This window comes from Stigmatopora argus, chromosome 11 (assembly GCF_051989625.1).
Source record: "Stigmatopora argus isolate UIUO_Sarg chromosome 11, RoL_Sarg_1.0, whole genome shotgun sequence".
Taxonomy (NCBI): domain Eukaryota; kingdom Metazoa; phylum Chordata; class Actinopteri; order Syngnathiformes; family Syngnathidae; genus Stigmatopora; species Stigmatopora argus.
Genome location: NC_135397.1, coordinates 421,815 through 437,932, shown reverse-complemented (window position 1 = coordinate 437,932; position 16,118 = coordinate 421,815). Strand labels below are relative to the sequence as shown.

The window sequence follows — 16,118 nt, the reverse complement described above, 5'->3', positions numbered from 1 at the left end:
CCCTCTAAGCTGCGTGCGTGCGCAATTGCGCACTACTCTTGTCTTCTTTGCGCACAGCAAATCATATGGAGCGCACAAAATAAAATTGCTCACACCGGTACTCAGTGTGCTCAGGGAGGTTGTCTTTCTGCCCAGACAAACAAAAAAATAGAGGGAACATTGCTCCTCACTATATTAAATCAGTAAGTAGTGAAATGTCCTCACTTCCAATGGACGCCATGTCTACGGTCGTCAAAGATAGCTAACAAGCGGGAGGTCGCTAAAAGGAGGGGAAAACTGGTAACAGAATTGAGGAAAAAAAAGATTGCTTGCTCCTGTACGCCCCCAAACGAATGGCACCCCGGGCAGTCGCCCACGTTGCCCGTGGATAAAAACGGCCCCGAGTGCTATCAAGCTACACTTGAGGGAAAGAGAGACCAAATGAAAAGTACGACCGGTGCGCGCGTGTCGGCGGTGCAGTGTTACTAATGGCGCCTGTCTGGGTGCATTTCCTTTCGTGGTGGCGGCGGCGGCGGCGGTGGTGGTGGTGGTGGTGGTTCACAACCCCTTGGAGATCACTCCCCCCCGGGCCAACCGCGCTTCGCCGCAAACCCGCTCGCTCCGCTCGTGTCGGCCGCTAGCCGCACGGCGGTCCACTCCGGCGCCCCCCGGTCAGCTGCGTCCGCTTCATTAACGGAGACAAATGAGAGCTAGGGCCAGATCTGAGCACTCTGCAAAAAAAGGCAAATGAAGTACCGGTTTTGTCGTCATTATTAGGATCCTTTTACGGAGAGCGCGGCCCCCCCCCAAAAAATTGCAGAATGCCACCAGACGTGGAGAGTTTGGTTTTTCGCAGCCGAAAAATGATCCAAATCCCTCTTTTTGAGCCTCCTGTAGTCAATCATTTCTATTTATTTGCACATTTAATGAGGAAAAGTGGGGAAAACTATTTTTTAAATATTTTTAACATATAAAAAAGCCCCAAAAATGGATGCTAGGGTCCCACAAAAACTTCTGGTGGGCCGAATGCAGCCCCCGAGCCTGGAGTTGGACACCTGATTGAAACGGCAGAGCATCCACTTTAAAAGGCCAAAATGAAAAGAAGCGCAAAGTGAAGACTCAGCGAAGATACGACGGAGACCAAAAAAAAAAAAGGTCAACGCCACCGAACTCACTCCGGTGACTAATTGACGCAGCCTGGAGGATGAAGAGAGAGGATGACAGGAGGGGGAGGTGGGGAAGTAGAGTGGGGGGGTCACAAGCAATTGGTGGGGTGGGGAGAAGCCAGATGAGAAGATAAAAAAAGATGACGACGAGGAGGAGGAGGAGGAGGAGGACTCATTCATCTTTGTCACGGAGCAGAAAGCGCCACTGCTGCTGCCTAATGACCAATTGGTGCACTTGTGTTTGCATGACGCTGCCCTCTAGCGGCCACAAAGTACCCTCACAGTCAAGATGTCGGCGTCGAACTTGACAACGTCCAAGTATACTAGTATTGTCAATGAGTATAGTACAAGTATAGCACGTAGTATGTATACGTGATTGAAGAGTTGGCCTTTGGTGTCCCAAGGGCACGCCCACTTTTTAGCGTTGACTTTTCGCCATCATTTCAAAAAGAACATATCGCTGCTTCGCCGCGATCTACTAATCGCTGTCAAATAAAAACGGGCAGAAAAATTGACGTCCAAACTGACCAGTGACGACTATGTAAATAAGACGCTAGTGTAAGATACGGCCAGTTTAAACGGAGGACTCACAGAAGTTAAGCAGCTAGCTCGGTTAGCACAACAACGTCAATACCAGTCGAAAACAATGCACTTAAACTTACTTACCCGCGATCTCTCCCTCCATTTTAATCATTTTCTTTTCCGCTCCAGAGAAATAAATCCATTTCTTTTTAGGGGGGCTTTCACAGTCTACAACCGGTGGAAGTGAGGCTTTTCCGAAGTGGGAATAGATATACTATGTAGGATATTATGAACAAGGCTATTGTATTTATTATTATCACTTGTACAAGGAGCAACTATGCCAGGGGTGGCCAAACTATTCCATAAAAAAGGGCTGCAGATTTTTGTTCCGACAGACACTAGTTTAACCGATGAGGTTTCTTCTCCAAGCAGCAGCAGCATCTGATGTCAATCAACTAATTAGTAAAAAGGCTGTTGCCAAATAAGACCTCAAACAAGTTGATTGAAAGGAGAAAGAGAAAAAAATCCCTTTCAGAAATGACGTTTGAAACAGTAATGAGAGACAATTTGACTTTATCTTGCTGAGATTTATTTACAAGTTCAACTGGCGACTGTTTATGAAAAGTTGACTTATTTTTATAACGCTTTATTTACAGCGCTTGTAAGGCGTTAGGAAAGTAAAATTCAGCCATAAAACCAAAACATCTGGGCAATGTAAGAAAAAAGCGACTTTAACTTTTTCCATGCCATTTACGATGATAGACATCCAATCATCTATTAGTTGAATTGAAATGATTTTATCACTTGACGGAAGGCCTTCCACTTGAAATGGATTGGACGTCTGGAGGCGTCAGTGGCAGCCGCTGACTTACTAAATTAAAATTGGGGCCAAGATCTCCCCTTCCACCAATAACTTAGATCACGAGTAGACGTCCAATTCAAGTGCAGCGGGAGGGCGGCAGTGAAGGAAGAAGTTCATTCAGCGCCACCTTCGCTTCACATGGATTGGACGCCTAGCGCTGTCAATGGCAGAGAACGAGTTCGATAAAATTCACATTTGTAACATGACTCCATCTCGGTTCATTTCAAAACATTTCAATTCATTCAAAACGTCCATTGAAATGAGAGACAATTTTCAAGTCTTCTAGCAGGAATGCTTCCCCCTGCTGGGCGGGAGTGTAACAACAACAACAACGACATCAACATCGCGTGGAGGTTTTGCTTGTTTGCCAGGGAGCGTCTTCGCGGACACCGAGTGCTTGCTTGTCATTAGTGTTGCACCGATACCGATATACTCGTACCGCCAGGAACTACAAAACGGCATTAAAACGTGGCCGGGGAGGCGTCGGCTAGTACCGAGAAGTAGCGTGCCCATGCCGCGTAACGTGTACTGTTGTATTTATATATTTCGCCTTTTCCAAGATGGCCACCGATGATGCAGAAGAAGAGGAAAAACACAAAAAAGTGTTTTTCTTTTGGTTTTGGAGCCCCAAAGAATTATGGTGGCGCTCGTTTGGCAATGGTCATTTCAATGCTTGGGCCTCTACTTGACCAGCTGGATCAATGTACAAGTTTGGATGATAATAGCAGCCAAGAATTTCAAGTTTCATGAACATCTATAAAGATATTAGCTTTGTTAGGAGGAGGACAAACCCGGAAAAGATAGCGTACTCTTCCTATGCTAGCATGTAACGAGCGCATGAGCTAAGCTAATGGAGAAGGATGGCATTCTTGCGAGTATAAAACATTTTGGACTTTGCAAGCATTTGAAGTTTTAGGAAGGTGCATTCTTTTTTTTTGTCTCCCAGAGCTGGTAAGCACAAAGCGGCTTGCTAAGCAGCATCTGACCAAGCCATGATCGCACTATTTTACATTCGAGGGAGTACGTGGAAGCTTAGTAAAAAAAGGAATTAAAATGAAGTCGACAGTACGCGACAGGCTAATGGAATGTGTGTGGGTGTGTATGGGGGGGAAATGATGGTTTCGGTGCAACACTACTTGAAGGAGGAGGATGAGCGCAATTCGGAGAAAGGAGAAGAAACATGAAGGAAGCGGAAGAAGCGTAGAAAGAGGAAGGAGAAGGTCCGCTTGCTCAACAAGTCTCAAACCAGCGACAAAATGCTAATTGCGGTCTCCAGACGTCAAACGCGCGTTTGCCGTTAACGCTCATCTTTCAGCAAACAGAGGTCAAAACGGCTTGGACTTCTAGCGTCGTCAACGACTTGTTTGGCGCTACGGCCTTCGGAAAAAGCAGGGGCGGGGAACACAAAAAAAAACAGACACGGCGGAAATAATCTTAACGGGAAATGTCATTTGGAGGCTGAGGTCGGAACGTACGTCTGGAGTCGTGCGGGACACAAAGAAGGGGAGGGATAAAAACCTGCAGGGATTCGGGATCGAGTTTGGCGTCGCTGCCTTCGACACGCAAAAAAAAAGGGACTTTGGCTTCCTCGGAGACGCAAAGCCACAAAGTGCTGACGTTAACTGGAGAGGGCGGGGCTTCCGCTCTTTTCCGCCGCCTCTTTGTTTTGGTCCTTCGACAGCGACAAAAACACCTGAAAGGAAAGCGCCGTTCATTTTTGCGGCCCAACTTTAGCCCCCGATTTTGGTGCTACAAAGCGAGCGCCCATCACGAGCTGACCTGAGCCCAGCGCCGGTTCCTGCTGATCATGTGCGTGGCGGCCATGGCGGCGAAGAGCGCGTGCGCCGGCAGGTCTTCGGGCAGCCGGCTGAGGAACTGCGCCATGTGGATGAAGTCCATCTGCAGCAGCACGTCCTGGAAGAGTCGCAGGATGCCCAGGCCCGTCCGGAAGAGGCCCTCCTCGCCGTCGCGGCAGAACACGTCCCACACGCGGCACGCCACGTCCAGCGGCAGCGACTTGCTGTACAGCGTGAAGATCCTGCCCGGACGGAAGGGGCTCGTCCGACGCCGTTTGATAGCGAGGAGGGTCGGCGGCGGCGGCGGCGGCGGGCGCCTTTTGGCCCACCCACTCACCAGTCGATCAAGTAGAGGTCGGGCGTGAGCTTGTTGATGATGAAGTGGTGGAAGAGGCGAGGCAGGTTCTCCTGGAAGAAGACCTCGAAGACGGCAAAATACTTGAGCATCTGATGGAGGGAGGGGAGGAAGGACGGTTAACCAGATGGCGACACCAACCGCGGCGGCGCCGGCGGTTAACCAGACGACTACGCCAACCGCGGCGGCGGTTAACCAGACGCCGACTCGCCGCCTCACGTACCAGGTGGTGGTCCACGCGGAAGAAGGCCATCTGGCAGGGCTTGTTGAGCAGGTTGGCGAAGGTGACGAAGGCCTCGGCTTCCTCCATGTTGAGGATGAGGACGGCGGCGATGAAGGACATTCCCTGAACCTGCGCACAAAGCGCTTGCTTTCTCTCTGCTGCGTTCCATTTTTCCCGCGGCCACGCCCATTTGTTTACATCCCTTCTTTATTGGCCATTTTGGCGTATTTTTGACCCACATTGCTTTGTGGAAATGTGTTTTTTAACAGCAATCTATCTTCAACTTTTGCACCCATTTTGCTTTTCAATAATCTTCTTTTTCCTTTTCCTTTGTATTTTTTTTCATGACTCCCAACCTTTTTTTTTTTTTAAGTATTTCGATGGACGGGCGTAACTCACGTATCCGATGTCAGGTCGGTAGCAGGTGTACGCTCCCAGCACGCTGTGGAGGACGTCGTGGTAAGGACCGCCCTGCATACGGAACCGGCACGTCTTGAAACGGGCCGAGCGCCGCGAGCGACCGAGCGACCGACAGAGCGACGGACGCCCACCTTCTGGAAGATGAAGAGCGAGGGGAAGGTCCTGGAGATGTCCAGCTTGATCAGGTCCAGACTGGACTCCCTGTCGGCCAGCGAGGCTCCGCCTTCTGTTGGCGCCGGGATCAGGGCGGGGTGGAGGTCGCTTGTGGGCGGGGCTTAAACTCACCGTTTTCGCTGTCGTTGTTGACCGAGCTGGTCTCGCTGTAGCTCCTCCATTTCTCCTTGGCGCGGCACAGGAAGATGTCATAGAGTTCTGCGGGGAGGCCGGAAATGGCTCAGCGCCGCGGTTTGGGGGCGGCTGGAAAGGGCGCGGGCGTACCCGCCGTGATGTTGAGCTCGTTTCCAATGGCCAGGCTCCACACGCGTCCTCTCACGCTGGGGGGCACGCCTTGCCACCACAGGTCCCTCACGCGACGCGTGCCCTTCCTGCACACAAAAGAACGACTCTTAAAATCACCTTGCTGGCCAATCCATGCGTTACAATGACCATAAAGAGACATTTTGATATGACTCTTTTTTATATACAAGGGCGACTACTGTATGTACTGTATTTTTTTAATAAATGAAATATATATATATACACACATGTATACACATATATACATATATATACACATGTATATATACATACATATATACGTATATATATATATATATATATATATATATATATATATATACACACACATATATATATATATACATATATATATATACACATATATATATATACATATATACATATATATACACATACATATATACACACACATATATACACATATATACACATATATATACATATATACATACATATATACATACATATATACATACATATATACATACTTATATATATACTTATATATATACTTATATATATACTTATATATATACTTATACATATATACACTTATATATAGGTATGTATATATATAAGTATAGGTGTATATATATACTCTTATATATATATAAGAGTATATATATGTATATATATATAAGTATATATAGGTATGTATATATATATATAGGTATGTATGTATATATATATATATATGTGTGTGTGTATATATGTGTGTGTGTATGTGTGTATATATATATATATATATATATATATATATATATTTTTTTTTAAGGATTAAAAACCCACATGGTGTCCCAGTGCGGCAGGATGTGCGTGTTCCACACCACCATGGCGTGCGAGATGTTGTCCTCGTGTCGATGGCGTTCCTTCATCTGACGCTTCTTCTTTTGTGCGTCCTTCAACTCTGACCCCAAAAAAAGATGAAAATATTCAAAACAAGATCCACTTTTTAAGCTGGCGAAAAGGACTTTTTTTTTTTTTACCTCTCCTCTTGGCACCGGCCACCATTTCCTCGTACTCTAGTTTGTGTCGTTGCGTCTCCTCCTCGGATTTGGCCGGAAGGTTCCTGTGGAGCCAATCGGAAGGCGGCGCACACACGTCAGCTAACAGAGACGACTATTCCGGGTACGGCTACTTGCGCTAGCGGTACTGACGAGGGGCGGTCCTCCAGGATCAGCGCGGTGGTGGAAAGAGGCTCGAACTCCAGGTTCTTTCTCCTGCTGGCCGCCGGGGGGCGCTGAGGAGAAACCTGCCCCCCCAAAAAAACACAAGGGCACAAGAGTTTTAGCCGTTATGTCATTCCAGGCTTGGTCTCGGTCAAACCAACCTGTTCTGCAGAAGGGGAGGCGGCTTCGTCTTCGTCTTTGGCGGCGTCATCGTTGTCCGCTGTGGGCTTGCCAAACAGTCCCCATCCCGGTGCGTCGTGGGACTGCGGCGTGGACTCTTTGGATCTCCTAGGAAACAGGCTCCTGCACGATACAGAGGGGTCGTCACAAAAGGGCAAAATTCGGATGTGATCTGAAACGAGGCGTCGCCATTTGACTCATTTGACAGCTGTGAACCACCAATGAGTACAAACAAAAAAAAGCTTTCCACCATTTGTTTACAAAGGCAGCCAATGAGTGAATTAGGTGAGAAATGGCAACAAGTAGTGGTTTCCCCGCCCGCTAAAAATAAAAATCCTGGGAAATCTACGCAGGGATGTCCCGCACTGTCTTCGTTGTCGTCAGTGTTGCAGCTACCTGGTGAAGAAGTGAACTATTCCGAACCTCTTGGAGACGAGAGCCGTCTCGTCGCAGTTCGGCTGCGCTCGGAGGTCCTGTTCGGGTGCGCTCTGACGGCGGCCCGCTTCGAAAAGGCGACGCGGCGAGTCGCCCTGCTCGGCGGGAGTGGCGTCGCAGCTCAGCGACACGTCGCGGTTCGCTTCCGTGCTCAGAGTGTTGGGCCTGGCGAGCCCAGCCGGCGGCCCGGCGCCGTCCTCGTCGGAAGGCGACACGTCCTCGCTCAGTTCGGAGGAAGAGGAGGCCCCGGCGCTCGAGGCGGCTCGGCCAGCCGAACCGCCGCCGTCTCCGCTTTCATCCGGCGGGACCTCGGGGGCGGCGCGGCAGCCTCCGTTGACGGCCTTCGGCGGCTGCGGCGGCGTCGTCGTCGCCGTCTTCACCGTCTCCTCCTCGGCGCGACCGTTGGCCACTGGCGCCGCCCGCGGTTCCGAGCACCTACACGTCTCCGGGCAAGTCACTCGAGCTCCGCACGGTCCCGGACAGGAAGCAGGGAGAGGGGTTCTTCCTTCCTCCAACTCGGAGCTCCCGTTCAGGCCGCGAAGGCACCGCTGCGCCAGTTCCAACATCCCACCAGCGCCACCGCCGCCGTCGTCGTCGTCCGCTTCTTTCAGCGTCACGGGACATTTGAGAGGCCCCGCCGCAGCCAACGCCGCTTCGGCACCGCGGCGTTCCTCGTTCTCGTTGACGTCGACGAGCAAGCAGCCCGCCGCCACCGCCGCCGCTCGCTCCCTCGTCACCGCCATGAGCCTCGCTCAGGTCCGCCGGCCGGCTCCGACCTCGACGCGCCCGCTCCGTCCCGTCAGCCCACGAGCGCAGCGGGGGGACGTTAGCATCTTAGCCGCACCTACCCGGGAGGTCGCTGGGCAGAGGCTAGCTGACTGCTGACCGCGCGCTCATTTGTGGCAACGCCACATTGCTCCGGCTAGGCCGAGTCGGCCAGCTGAAAGCCCCACAACCCCGAACGTCGTCTATTGTCGTCCTGCTTTTCTTTTTTTTCCTCTCGCTCTCTCATCTGGCAGCTGCAGCATTACAGCTACAGTCCGGCGCCATTTTGAAAATATCTTAACAATGACGTCATGGGCTGCCCGCTGACCTGACTGTTGTCGTCCGCGATGGGATCCGAATAGTGACATGCTGTGGCCGTCATTGCAACTACACCGTTCTCAAAATAGCAGACTCGTTTAAAACAATAAAATATAAATAAGTCTCATAGAAATATTTGCCCGCCCACACACACTTATTTAATTCGAATACATTCTAGTCTGGAATTCATTAATTTTTGCCATCTGTAGACATTTAAAATGGTTTAAAAAAATACCCAGAGAGTGCATAAAGTGTATTTTCCCATCTCTAAATACTAAAATCCTTCGCGAAAAGCCTTAGTTTTTTTTCCTCCCAAATATAGACTGAATGAATGATCCTTTGCTGCCCTCCCACCCACTTCAAAAGGATTGGACTGGCTGTCATTTAAAAGACACACTTGACTTTAACAGTTTTGAATATTATTTTAGTAGGCGAGATGCTGGTTCAATTCCTTTTTTTTTATTATAAGACAAAACTCCATGAAAAAATAGAGAAATCTACACATGATTATTATAGAAAAAGGTTTCATCATGAAACAAGCTGAGGCAGCATTGCAAAAAAAAGAGATCTTTTGCAATTTTTGTTCAAAGTTCCTGTTTGTCTTGGCTCACTTTGAGCAAAGAGCAGCTGGCAGAAGCGTGACGGGGTCCGCCTCCGAGTCCGTCCCCTTCCTCACTGCTCGTCCTCATAGAGGAGAGGCTGCAAAAGCGTCAGATGAGAAGATAAAATGACAATCGGCGCTGCTTTGTGGTGAAGCCTCACCCGGTTCTCCAAGAGGAGCTCTTCCGACGGCGCGCCCAGCGTCTCGGGCAGCAGGAGCACCAAGGCCCCGGCGGAGAGGCCGCTCAAGCAGAAGACGGCAAACGGCAGCGCGTTGGACAGCCGACGCTGAAAACGCAAGCAAACGCACCACAGCTTGCTTCACGTGGAATTGAAAGGAGTAGGGAGGGGGGCGATCCTTCAAATTGCCGCCCAATGAATAAAAAAACAACAAATTTCTCCTTCCTCAGGCCCAGCGGCATCACTAGAAGGCGTCCGACGCGTTTGAAGAAAGAGAGCGAATGTGCCGGAATACGGAGAAGGCCGAGAATGTTTTTTCTCACCATGTTAGGAACAAAGGGAGCGAGAATCCCCCCGATTCGGCAGGACGTGGCGCAAACCCCCAGACCGGCGTTCCTGAAAGCGGCGAAACAATAGCGGCGCGCGTCTTTATTTTACAAGCCGGACGCGGCTCACCTGACCGCCGTGGGGTACAGCTCCGACGTGTACACGTAGAGGATGTTGAACGCCGCGCTCACCGTCAGTTTTCCCAACAGCGCCGAGGCCGCCGCCGCCGACACTGCGCGGAAAAGACGTGGCGGTCGGTCGCTGACGCTTTCTTCGCGGCGGGGATGGCGTCTCACCGGCGTCCTCCGGGATGAAGATGGTACACAGGCAGGATAGAGCCGCCAAGCACAGGAAAGTGGATAAACTCTTCCGTCGGCCGGCCCTGGAAAGCCAACGGGTGGCCATTAGACGGGGGGGGGGGGGCTTTCAAACTTGTCGCCCGGCGGCCGTGGGCAATAAAAACATAATCATTAAAAAATCCGCTCATTAAAATACAGAGTAAAGCCCTTGCTTTGAGTTCTATTTTTTGATCAGGCAAAATGGTGCAATGTAAATGTCCAGGAGAAACTTGACAGGCCATTGGTGGCATCTCACCAGGGTTTGTTCATGAAGTAGACGCAGAGCGGATAGGCGGGCAGCTCCACCAGGCCGGACATGGCCACGTTCAGGTAGCGGTTTCCCGACATGTCGCCGGCGCCCAGTGTCAGCCCATAGTACACCAGGCTGCACACGTACCTGGACGGCGGCAAAATAAGAAAACAAAAACAAGTTTGCTTTTCTTTCCAGCCGCTTCCCTCGCCGTCCTCACCAAATGTACGTGAGCACGAGCGTTCTGAAGCGGAGGACAGGGTGGGTCGCCAGCTGGAGGACGCCCGACCCGCCGCCGACGCCGCCGACTTGGCCGCTCTTTCCGCCCGCCCGCCGCAACGTCAGCTCGCTAGCGGGACGTCCGTTGGCCAGCGCCATGTCGCGCATCACCTGCGCACGCGGAGAAATGAAGGCAGGGAGATTAGAAGGTCCCATCCCCAGACCGGACCCCACCGGACCCACCTCCTCCGCCTGTCGGATGCGGTCACGACAGTAGAGCCAGCGTGGCGACTCCGGGAGCGTTCTGGGAAGAGCGGAGAAGACGACGGTAGCGAGCGGCGGTGGTGGTGGTTTGCCGGCCGCGGGGCGCTTACAAGGACAGCAGGAAGCACAGGACCCCCCAAGTGTTGGCCGCCGCCGCCAGGGTCCTCCACGGCCGAATGGCGAAACCCAGGGCGGCGAAGAGGGCGATGCCCACCGCAAAGGTCACGCTGGTCACCGTGCCTGCCGCACATGCGCATTTTTTCTTTTATTTTAACATATTGGGATGTCGAAATGTCTATGTATTCACGTGCTATATTTACCATATTTACTATCATAATACAAATTTCAATTGGTTTGCTGTTTGATTTCATCGACACATCAAATACAGTGGTACCTCGTCATACGACCGCTCGTCATACAAAATTCTCGTCTTACGGCGGAAATTTCGATCGAATAATTCGCCCGTCATGCGATCAAAATTTTGTGATGCGACCAAGCCAGGTCTTTTTTGCATATCTTTCATGTATAACAATATCTACGAGCACGGGCCGATTAATTCAGACGAGTTTCTCCTAAGAGCAGGAAACGCACAACGCGCGGGCAAAAAGAGGGCTTTCTGGGTAATGAAGTATACTTGTGCACACAACACCGACCGATAGGCAATGGCAACCTTTCTCAGAATAAAACTTCATTACCCACAATCAATGGCTCAACTATTGTATTTCCTGTTATTCTTTCTAAGGAAAGAAGCTCCCGCGATCGTTCTTTAAAGACTATTTCTCGTTGGCAAGTGGTCGTGCGTTATCCTATTGTGAGGAGGACATTTGTATGCGACATTATCGAAATATTTTGAAGGGTTGACAAAAACAAACAACTCTTGATGCGTTCGTTTTGAAGACTTGGGCGGAGCGGCCAGGTGGTGTCAACCCGTACAACTACGTAAGGTAAAAAAAAGATGACAACAAATTTAGAATTTAGTTTTGTTTGAAGTTACATTAAACATTGAGTGTCTGTATATAGTTATCCAAGTTAATTTAAATTTGTTTGTTCGTTTACGAGTGCATTGTTGCCGTGGATAAAGCCCCCCAGACGAGCTCAGTCCCGGAACAGATTAAGCTCGTATCTCGAGGTACCACTGTACTGATTTCAATTGGTTTGCTGTTTGGTTTTATCGACACATCAAATAGGTCAAATTTCTCGTTGCTTAAAAAAAACAAAAATACCTGCGGAGGCCCAGTAGGACTTGCCCACGTACTCTTGGGTCAGGATGAAGCAGACCAGGCCGATGGCGCCGTTCATCACGCCCGCCAGCAGGCGCGAGGCGGCGAACAGCTCGAAGGTCGGAGACGCCGCCGTGGCGTAGCCCAGCAGCACCTCGCAAAACAGAGCTGCGCCACGTGGCGCCGTGTCACGTCCGTGTCCTAGCTCAGCGCGGGTGTGGCGGCGCCACGCGGCCCTCACCCGACAAGTAAACCGGTCTCCTGCCGACGGTGTCGGAGAGCGGTCCGAATACGAAGCTCCCCAGCAGGAGGCCGGCGAAGAAGAGTGATCCAGCTAAGCTGACCTTGTAGGCCTGCTGCTTGACCAGGAGCCACTGAGGAGAACAATTGGAGGAACATTCGTGGCAAAGTCGTGATAATATACGGTGACATACGGCCCTCTTTTTCAATATGCTTCCGCCTAGAATGGATAGTTCTTTTCAAAAATAGGTTGCTATTTCATAAAGCGAACCTAGCGCACACGGTCGGTCGGTCGGTCCCGCACCTCGGTGACAATGGAGTCCACGTCACCGAAAAATGTGACAGAGGACTGGCCGTCGTCGTGCTTCTCCACGTGGAAGTCAGGAGTGGCTCCCACCAGTACCACCAGCATGGACTGACACGCCATGTACACCTGAAACAGGTGAAAAAGATGCTTGAAACTAGGACAAGCTACGTTAACACGGATGAGTTGAGATAAAAGTGATAAGAATCCTTATTGTTTCTAAACAAGGTAAGTAACGAGTGGAACCAGTTTTGAATATAAAAAACAGCTCTGAATCTTTGTTATCATCTTGACGTTAAAAAGGCACCACGTGTGTAAAAAAAACAAGTTTATAGATGAACATGACAACATTTTAACGCCCTGGAAAAAAGAATTGGAGACAAAAAAAAGATTGTAGGCAAAAATCGAACGAAGCATTTTATCGCGCTGCACGTCATCCAGCTGCGATCTAGCCCGCCCAAAAATATACGTCATCATTCAGCGCAGAATTAGCTAAATCAACAAACCGTCGACCGTAGTTTGTTCATAAATCTAATCTAATAAGTTAACGACCAAAAATGACCAGTATTAAAAATCAAGTCGAAATTCCATAAAGTACAGAAATAATGGCAATTGTCAATTTCCTTCTATCGCTGAGTTTGACGCTATATGAACTCGCGAAAACAATTAGCAACTCTACCGAGACAGTCCAATAATCATACATACGTAGTAAATGCATCGCCCATCATGTCGTGTTTAAAGAGGCGAAAACGTGCGCCACGTCACTACTCGAACGCGTTTGGGGATCTGTTTCCTATCGGGTGAAGTCATTTAAGCCTCGAACTTGCTCACGACTGACCTGCGTCAGAGCCAAAATGGCAACGGCTCGCTTCTGGTAGGCGCCAAACTCTCCGACAATCTGAAAAGCTTCTTCCACATCCATTCCAGGCTGCAATTTGCTGACACCGCCGTGTACGCTCGAGTCGGCAGCAGCCAAGATGAAAAGACGAGGTAAACACCGCCCATCACTTCCGGCTCCGTGCCAGTGGAAAAGGCACCCGTTTTGTTTCAGCGTGATGAACAAATGCAAATGGGAATTTTCAATTTATGCTAAGTAGTTCGGCATGCACTTATTATTAAATACATTAGAAAAGTCCCAAGTGGGAAAAAAATCTGGGAAAATAACTACAAATTTAAAAAAATTATAACAAACTCCTTTATTACATTTAACCATTTCCTTTTTTTTTTCTAAATGAAATTGATTTTCTGTATCGACTTTGTGTTGCATGGATGTCACGTTAGTGCTGATGCCAATACTGTACCAAACTTTTTTCTCTTTTCATACTAAATAAGTACATTTACTCATTGGCTGCCAATGATGGTGCCAATGTCCAATCCATTTTGATGATTGGATCTCTACTAGTGAGAAATTTGAAGGCCAACTGACGTCTATCGACCATCTCGGGCAGGGTGGCAAGCACTTGGAAAGCAGGAATTGTGGATTACATTGAGTAATGTTGCAGCGAGCATAGCTCTAAATTTTAGAGCTATGCTCGCTGCAACATTACTCAACGCTTTACGTGAGGCTTTTTCCAAGGCGAGTATGCAGAGAGCTTCAACAAAACATACTTATCATCTGGCAAATTTATTCTCAGGCACAAAAAATAAACAGCAACAACTTGTATAACAATAACTCTGACAAACTCCTTCATCTGGTACATTTGCATCATCATCTGTTCAGCCATTTTGTACGATATAAGGGACAAGCAATTTTAACTATTTCATTAATAATGATGTCCAAGTAGAGGCCGGCAACCTGAGGCTCCCGAGCCGGACCTGGCTCGTTTCATCCATCTACCCTCGTTTGAAAAATGCGGGACATCCGGCACCTTCAATAAGTTCGGCAGGGTTAAACAAAGGGAAAAGTGCTTTGCTAGCATTTTGCGGCATCTCGGAGCAATGGCAGCGTACGTAAACAAGTGCGCAAGTTGATAGATAAAAATAAAATAAAAAGAGTACAAGAAAAGCATGTTCACATTCATGTTGAATATTCTAAGTGCGGGGGGGGGGGCTTAAATGACCTACGTTTTTTATTGGGGAAACACTTTCTGGAGTAGCACAACTCATTTCGTTATACGCAGTTGTTGTATAATGCCAACAAAGGCTTTTGACTTTGACTTGACTTTTTGGTTTTTTCCCCCTTGTTTATTTTTATGCAAAAGCTAACGTGTCAAGCATCCGGAGGCGGCGTTTACGTCACCGCGTGGTGCCCGGAGCGTTCCGGCGGACTGTTCATCATTTCGCCTTCCGCCTCCGATTTGTCTACCGAGCCGCAAAAGAGCCGCTGGAAAAATTGGCGCACAGCCTCGAAGTAGCGCCAAAGCAGCACCAAAAGGACCACCAGGACCAGCAGTCCCACCACCAGGGCCGCGATGGCGCCCCCGCTCCAGCTGTTGTCCCCATAGAAGGGGTTGACGAAGGGCTCGCTCTCGACCGAGCCCAACGGGTTCTTGGCTACGCACACGAAGCTGCCCACCCGATTGTTCTCCCGGCTGATGTCGAGGTGATTTTTCCCCCCGCGAGTTTCCTTTACGGGCTCGGCTCTCCAAAAGAATTGGACGGGTTCCGCGTCGGTGAGGTTGACCGAGCAGTGCAACGTGCAGGTCTCGGAAAGGGACGAGCACTTGGTCGGGCTCAGATGCACTTTGGGCGTCTTCAGACGGCGGACGAAGATGGCGACCAACGCTTCCTTCAGCTCCACGTTGTTGAGGGTCAGCTTGTAGGTGCCCGCGTCGGTGGGGACCGCGTCCTTGATATGCAGCACGCCGGTTTCCGGCTCCAGGCGGCTACGACTTTTCACGTTTTCGGCGCCGTAATACTTGTGGTCACTAGCGTGCCACTCGGCAAAAAGGTCGTCGTTGCGCGACCACTCCAGGATCTTGATGTCGGCGGTTGAAATGTTGGGATCAAGTTTCAAGACCTCCCCCGGGGCGAAGTGGACGTCTTTCCCGACGGCGGCGCGCACGAGCAACAAAATCAAGGTGAAAAACACCTCTGGCGTCATCCTCGCTCGCTCACGGATCACTTGGATTCCAAGATAAAAGTCTCAAGCAAGGTTCACCTACTTGAATTCGAACCACCGTCAAAACAAGTATCTAACGCAACAACAAAATTGACGCCGTTTCCGTCGGTGAGGACTACGCCCTTAGATGCGTTTCTGCGTCCATGCCTGACAAGATGATCCCAGTGTCGTGTCCAATCAGACTGTTGGTCGTCTCCGTAAATGTTAACCAACGAGCACAAGAGAGACTTCGTACGACTGTGCTCCTTCACCCTCCGTCACTGAGCTCTGCTTCAGCTTGTAACTTTTGTAAAGCCAATTTTAATCAGGCGAACAGAGGGACAGCATTTTTTAATACCGGAACCAACTCGACGCCGGATATTTAGGCATCAATAGCAAGTTGCAGTTAACAAGTTATACACTTCATAAAAGATATATCAATGGAGTTCAAATGAATTCAGACAGA

At 49.6% G+C, this 16,118-nt stretch overlaps 4 protein-coding genes across 10 annotated transcripts in view; all 4 read right to left on the bottom strand.

The window, feature by feature from the left end:
* Positions 1–2,097, bottom strand: part of LOC144084367 (coiled-coil domain-containing protein 172-like) — a 73,831-nt gene extending 71,734 nt beyond the window's left edge. Inside the window, exon 1 of the mRNA XM_077612720.1 lies at positions 1,812–2,097. The gene's annotated coding sequence lies outside the window, so the exon portion shown is untranslated. The remainder of the gene's footprint in view (positions 1–1,811) is intronic.
* Positions 2,098–2,233: 136 nt separating this feature from the next.
* LOC144084459 (TBC1 domain family member 12-like) lies at positions 2,234–8,666 on the bottom strand. Of its 3 annotated transcripts, none has more exons than XM_077612908.1 (13): positions 7,549–8,666; positions 7,135–7,275; positions 6,961–7,065; positions 6,790–6,872; positions 6,593–6,710; positions 5,762–5,868; positions 5,609–5,695; positions 5,455–5,549; positions 5,303–5,374; positions 4,904–5,032; positions 4,663–4,772; positions 4,309–4,567; positions 2,234–4,222 (listed from the first exon to the last, which is right to left on the bottom strand). In XM_077612908.1, exons 1-13 carry the CDS (start codon positions 8,328–8,330, stop codon positions 4,148–4,150), a joined length of 2,163 nt encoding a protein of 720 aa, XP_077469034.1. In that variant the 5' UTR covers positions 8,331–8,666; the 3' UTR covers positions 2,234–4,147. The 3 variants fall into 3 exon arrangements, with proteins under 3 accessions (XP_077469034.1, XP_077469036.1, XP_077469035.1); XM_077612910.1 differs by having other exon boundaries at positions 7,576–8,663; XM_077612909.1 differs by having other exon boundaries at positions 6,961–7,055; positions 7,134–7,275; positions 7,549–8,661.
* A 441-nt stretch (positions 8,667–9,107) lies between these two features.
* slc22a15 (solute carrier family 22 member 15) lies at positions 9,108–13,653 on the bottom strand. Of its 5 annotated transcripts, none has more exons than XM_077612913.1 (13): positions 13,451–13,651; positions 12,613–12,741; positions 12,310–12,442; positions 12,072–12,236; positions 10,959–11,088; positions 10,828–10,888; positions 10,586–10,755; positions 10,372–10,512; positions 10,074–10,159; positions 9,907–10,009; positions 9,774–9,846; positions 9,433–9,558; positions 9,108–9,369 (listed from the first exon to the last, which is right to left on the bottom strand). In XM_077612913.1, exons 1-13 carry the CDS (start codon positions 13,532–13,534, stop codon positions 9,343–9,345), a joined length of 1,428 nt encoding a protein of 475 aa, XP_077469039.1. In that variant the 5' UTR covers positions 13,535–13,651; the 3' UTR covers positions 9,108–9,342. The 5 variants fall into 5 exon arrangements, 2 of the variants coding, with proteins under 2 accessions (XP_077469039.1, XP_077469038.1); XR_013303820.1 differs by having other exon boundaries at positions 9,347–9,369; positions 9,969–10,009; positions 13,451–13,649; XR_013303818.1 differs by having other exon boundaries at positions 9,433–9,846; positions 13,451–13,653.
* A 567-nt stretch (positions 13,654–14,220) lies between these two features.
* LOC144084640 (uncharacterized) lies at positions 14,221–15,950 on the bottom strand. Its single transcript, XM_077613256.1, has one exon. The coding sequence runs from the start codon at positions 15,653–15,655 to the stop codon at positions 14,843–14,845; it is 813 nt and encodes a 270-aa protein (XP_077469382.1). The 5' UTR covers positions 15,656–15,950; the 3' UTR covers positions 14,221–14,842.
* Between the last annotated feature and the right edge of the window lie 168 nt (positions 15,951–16,118).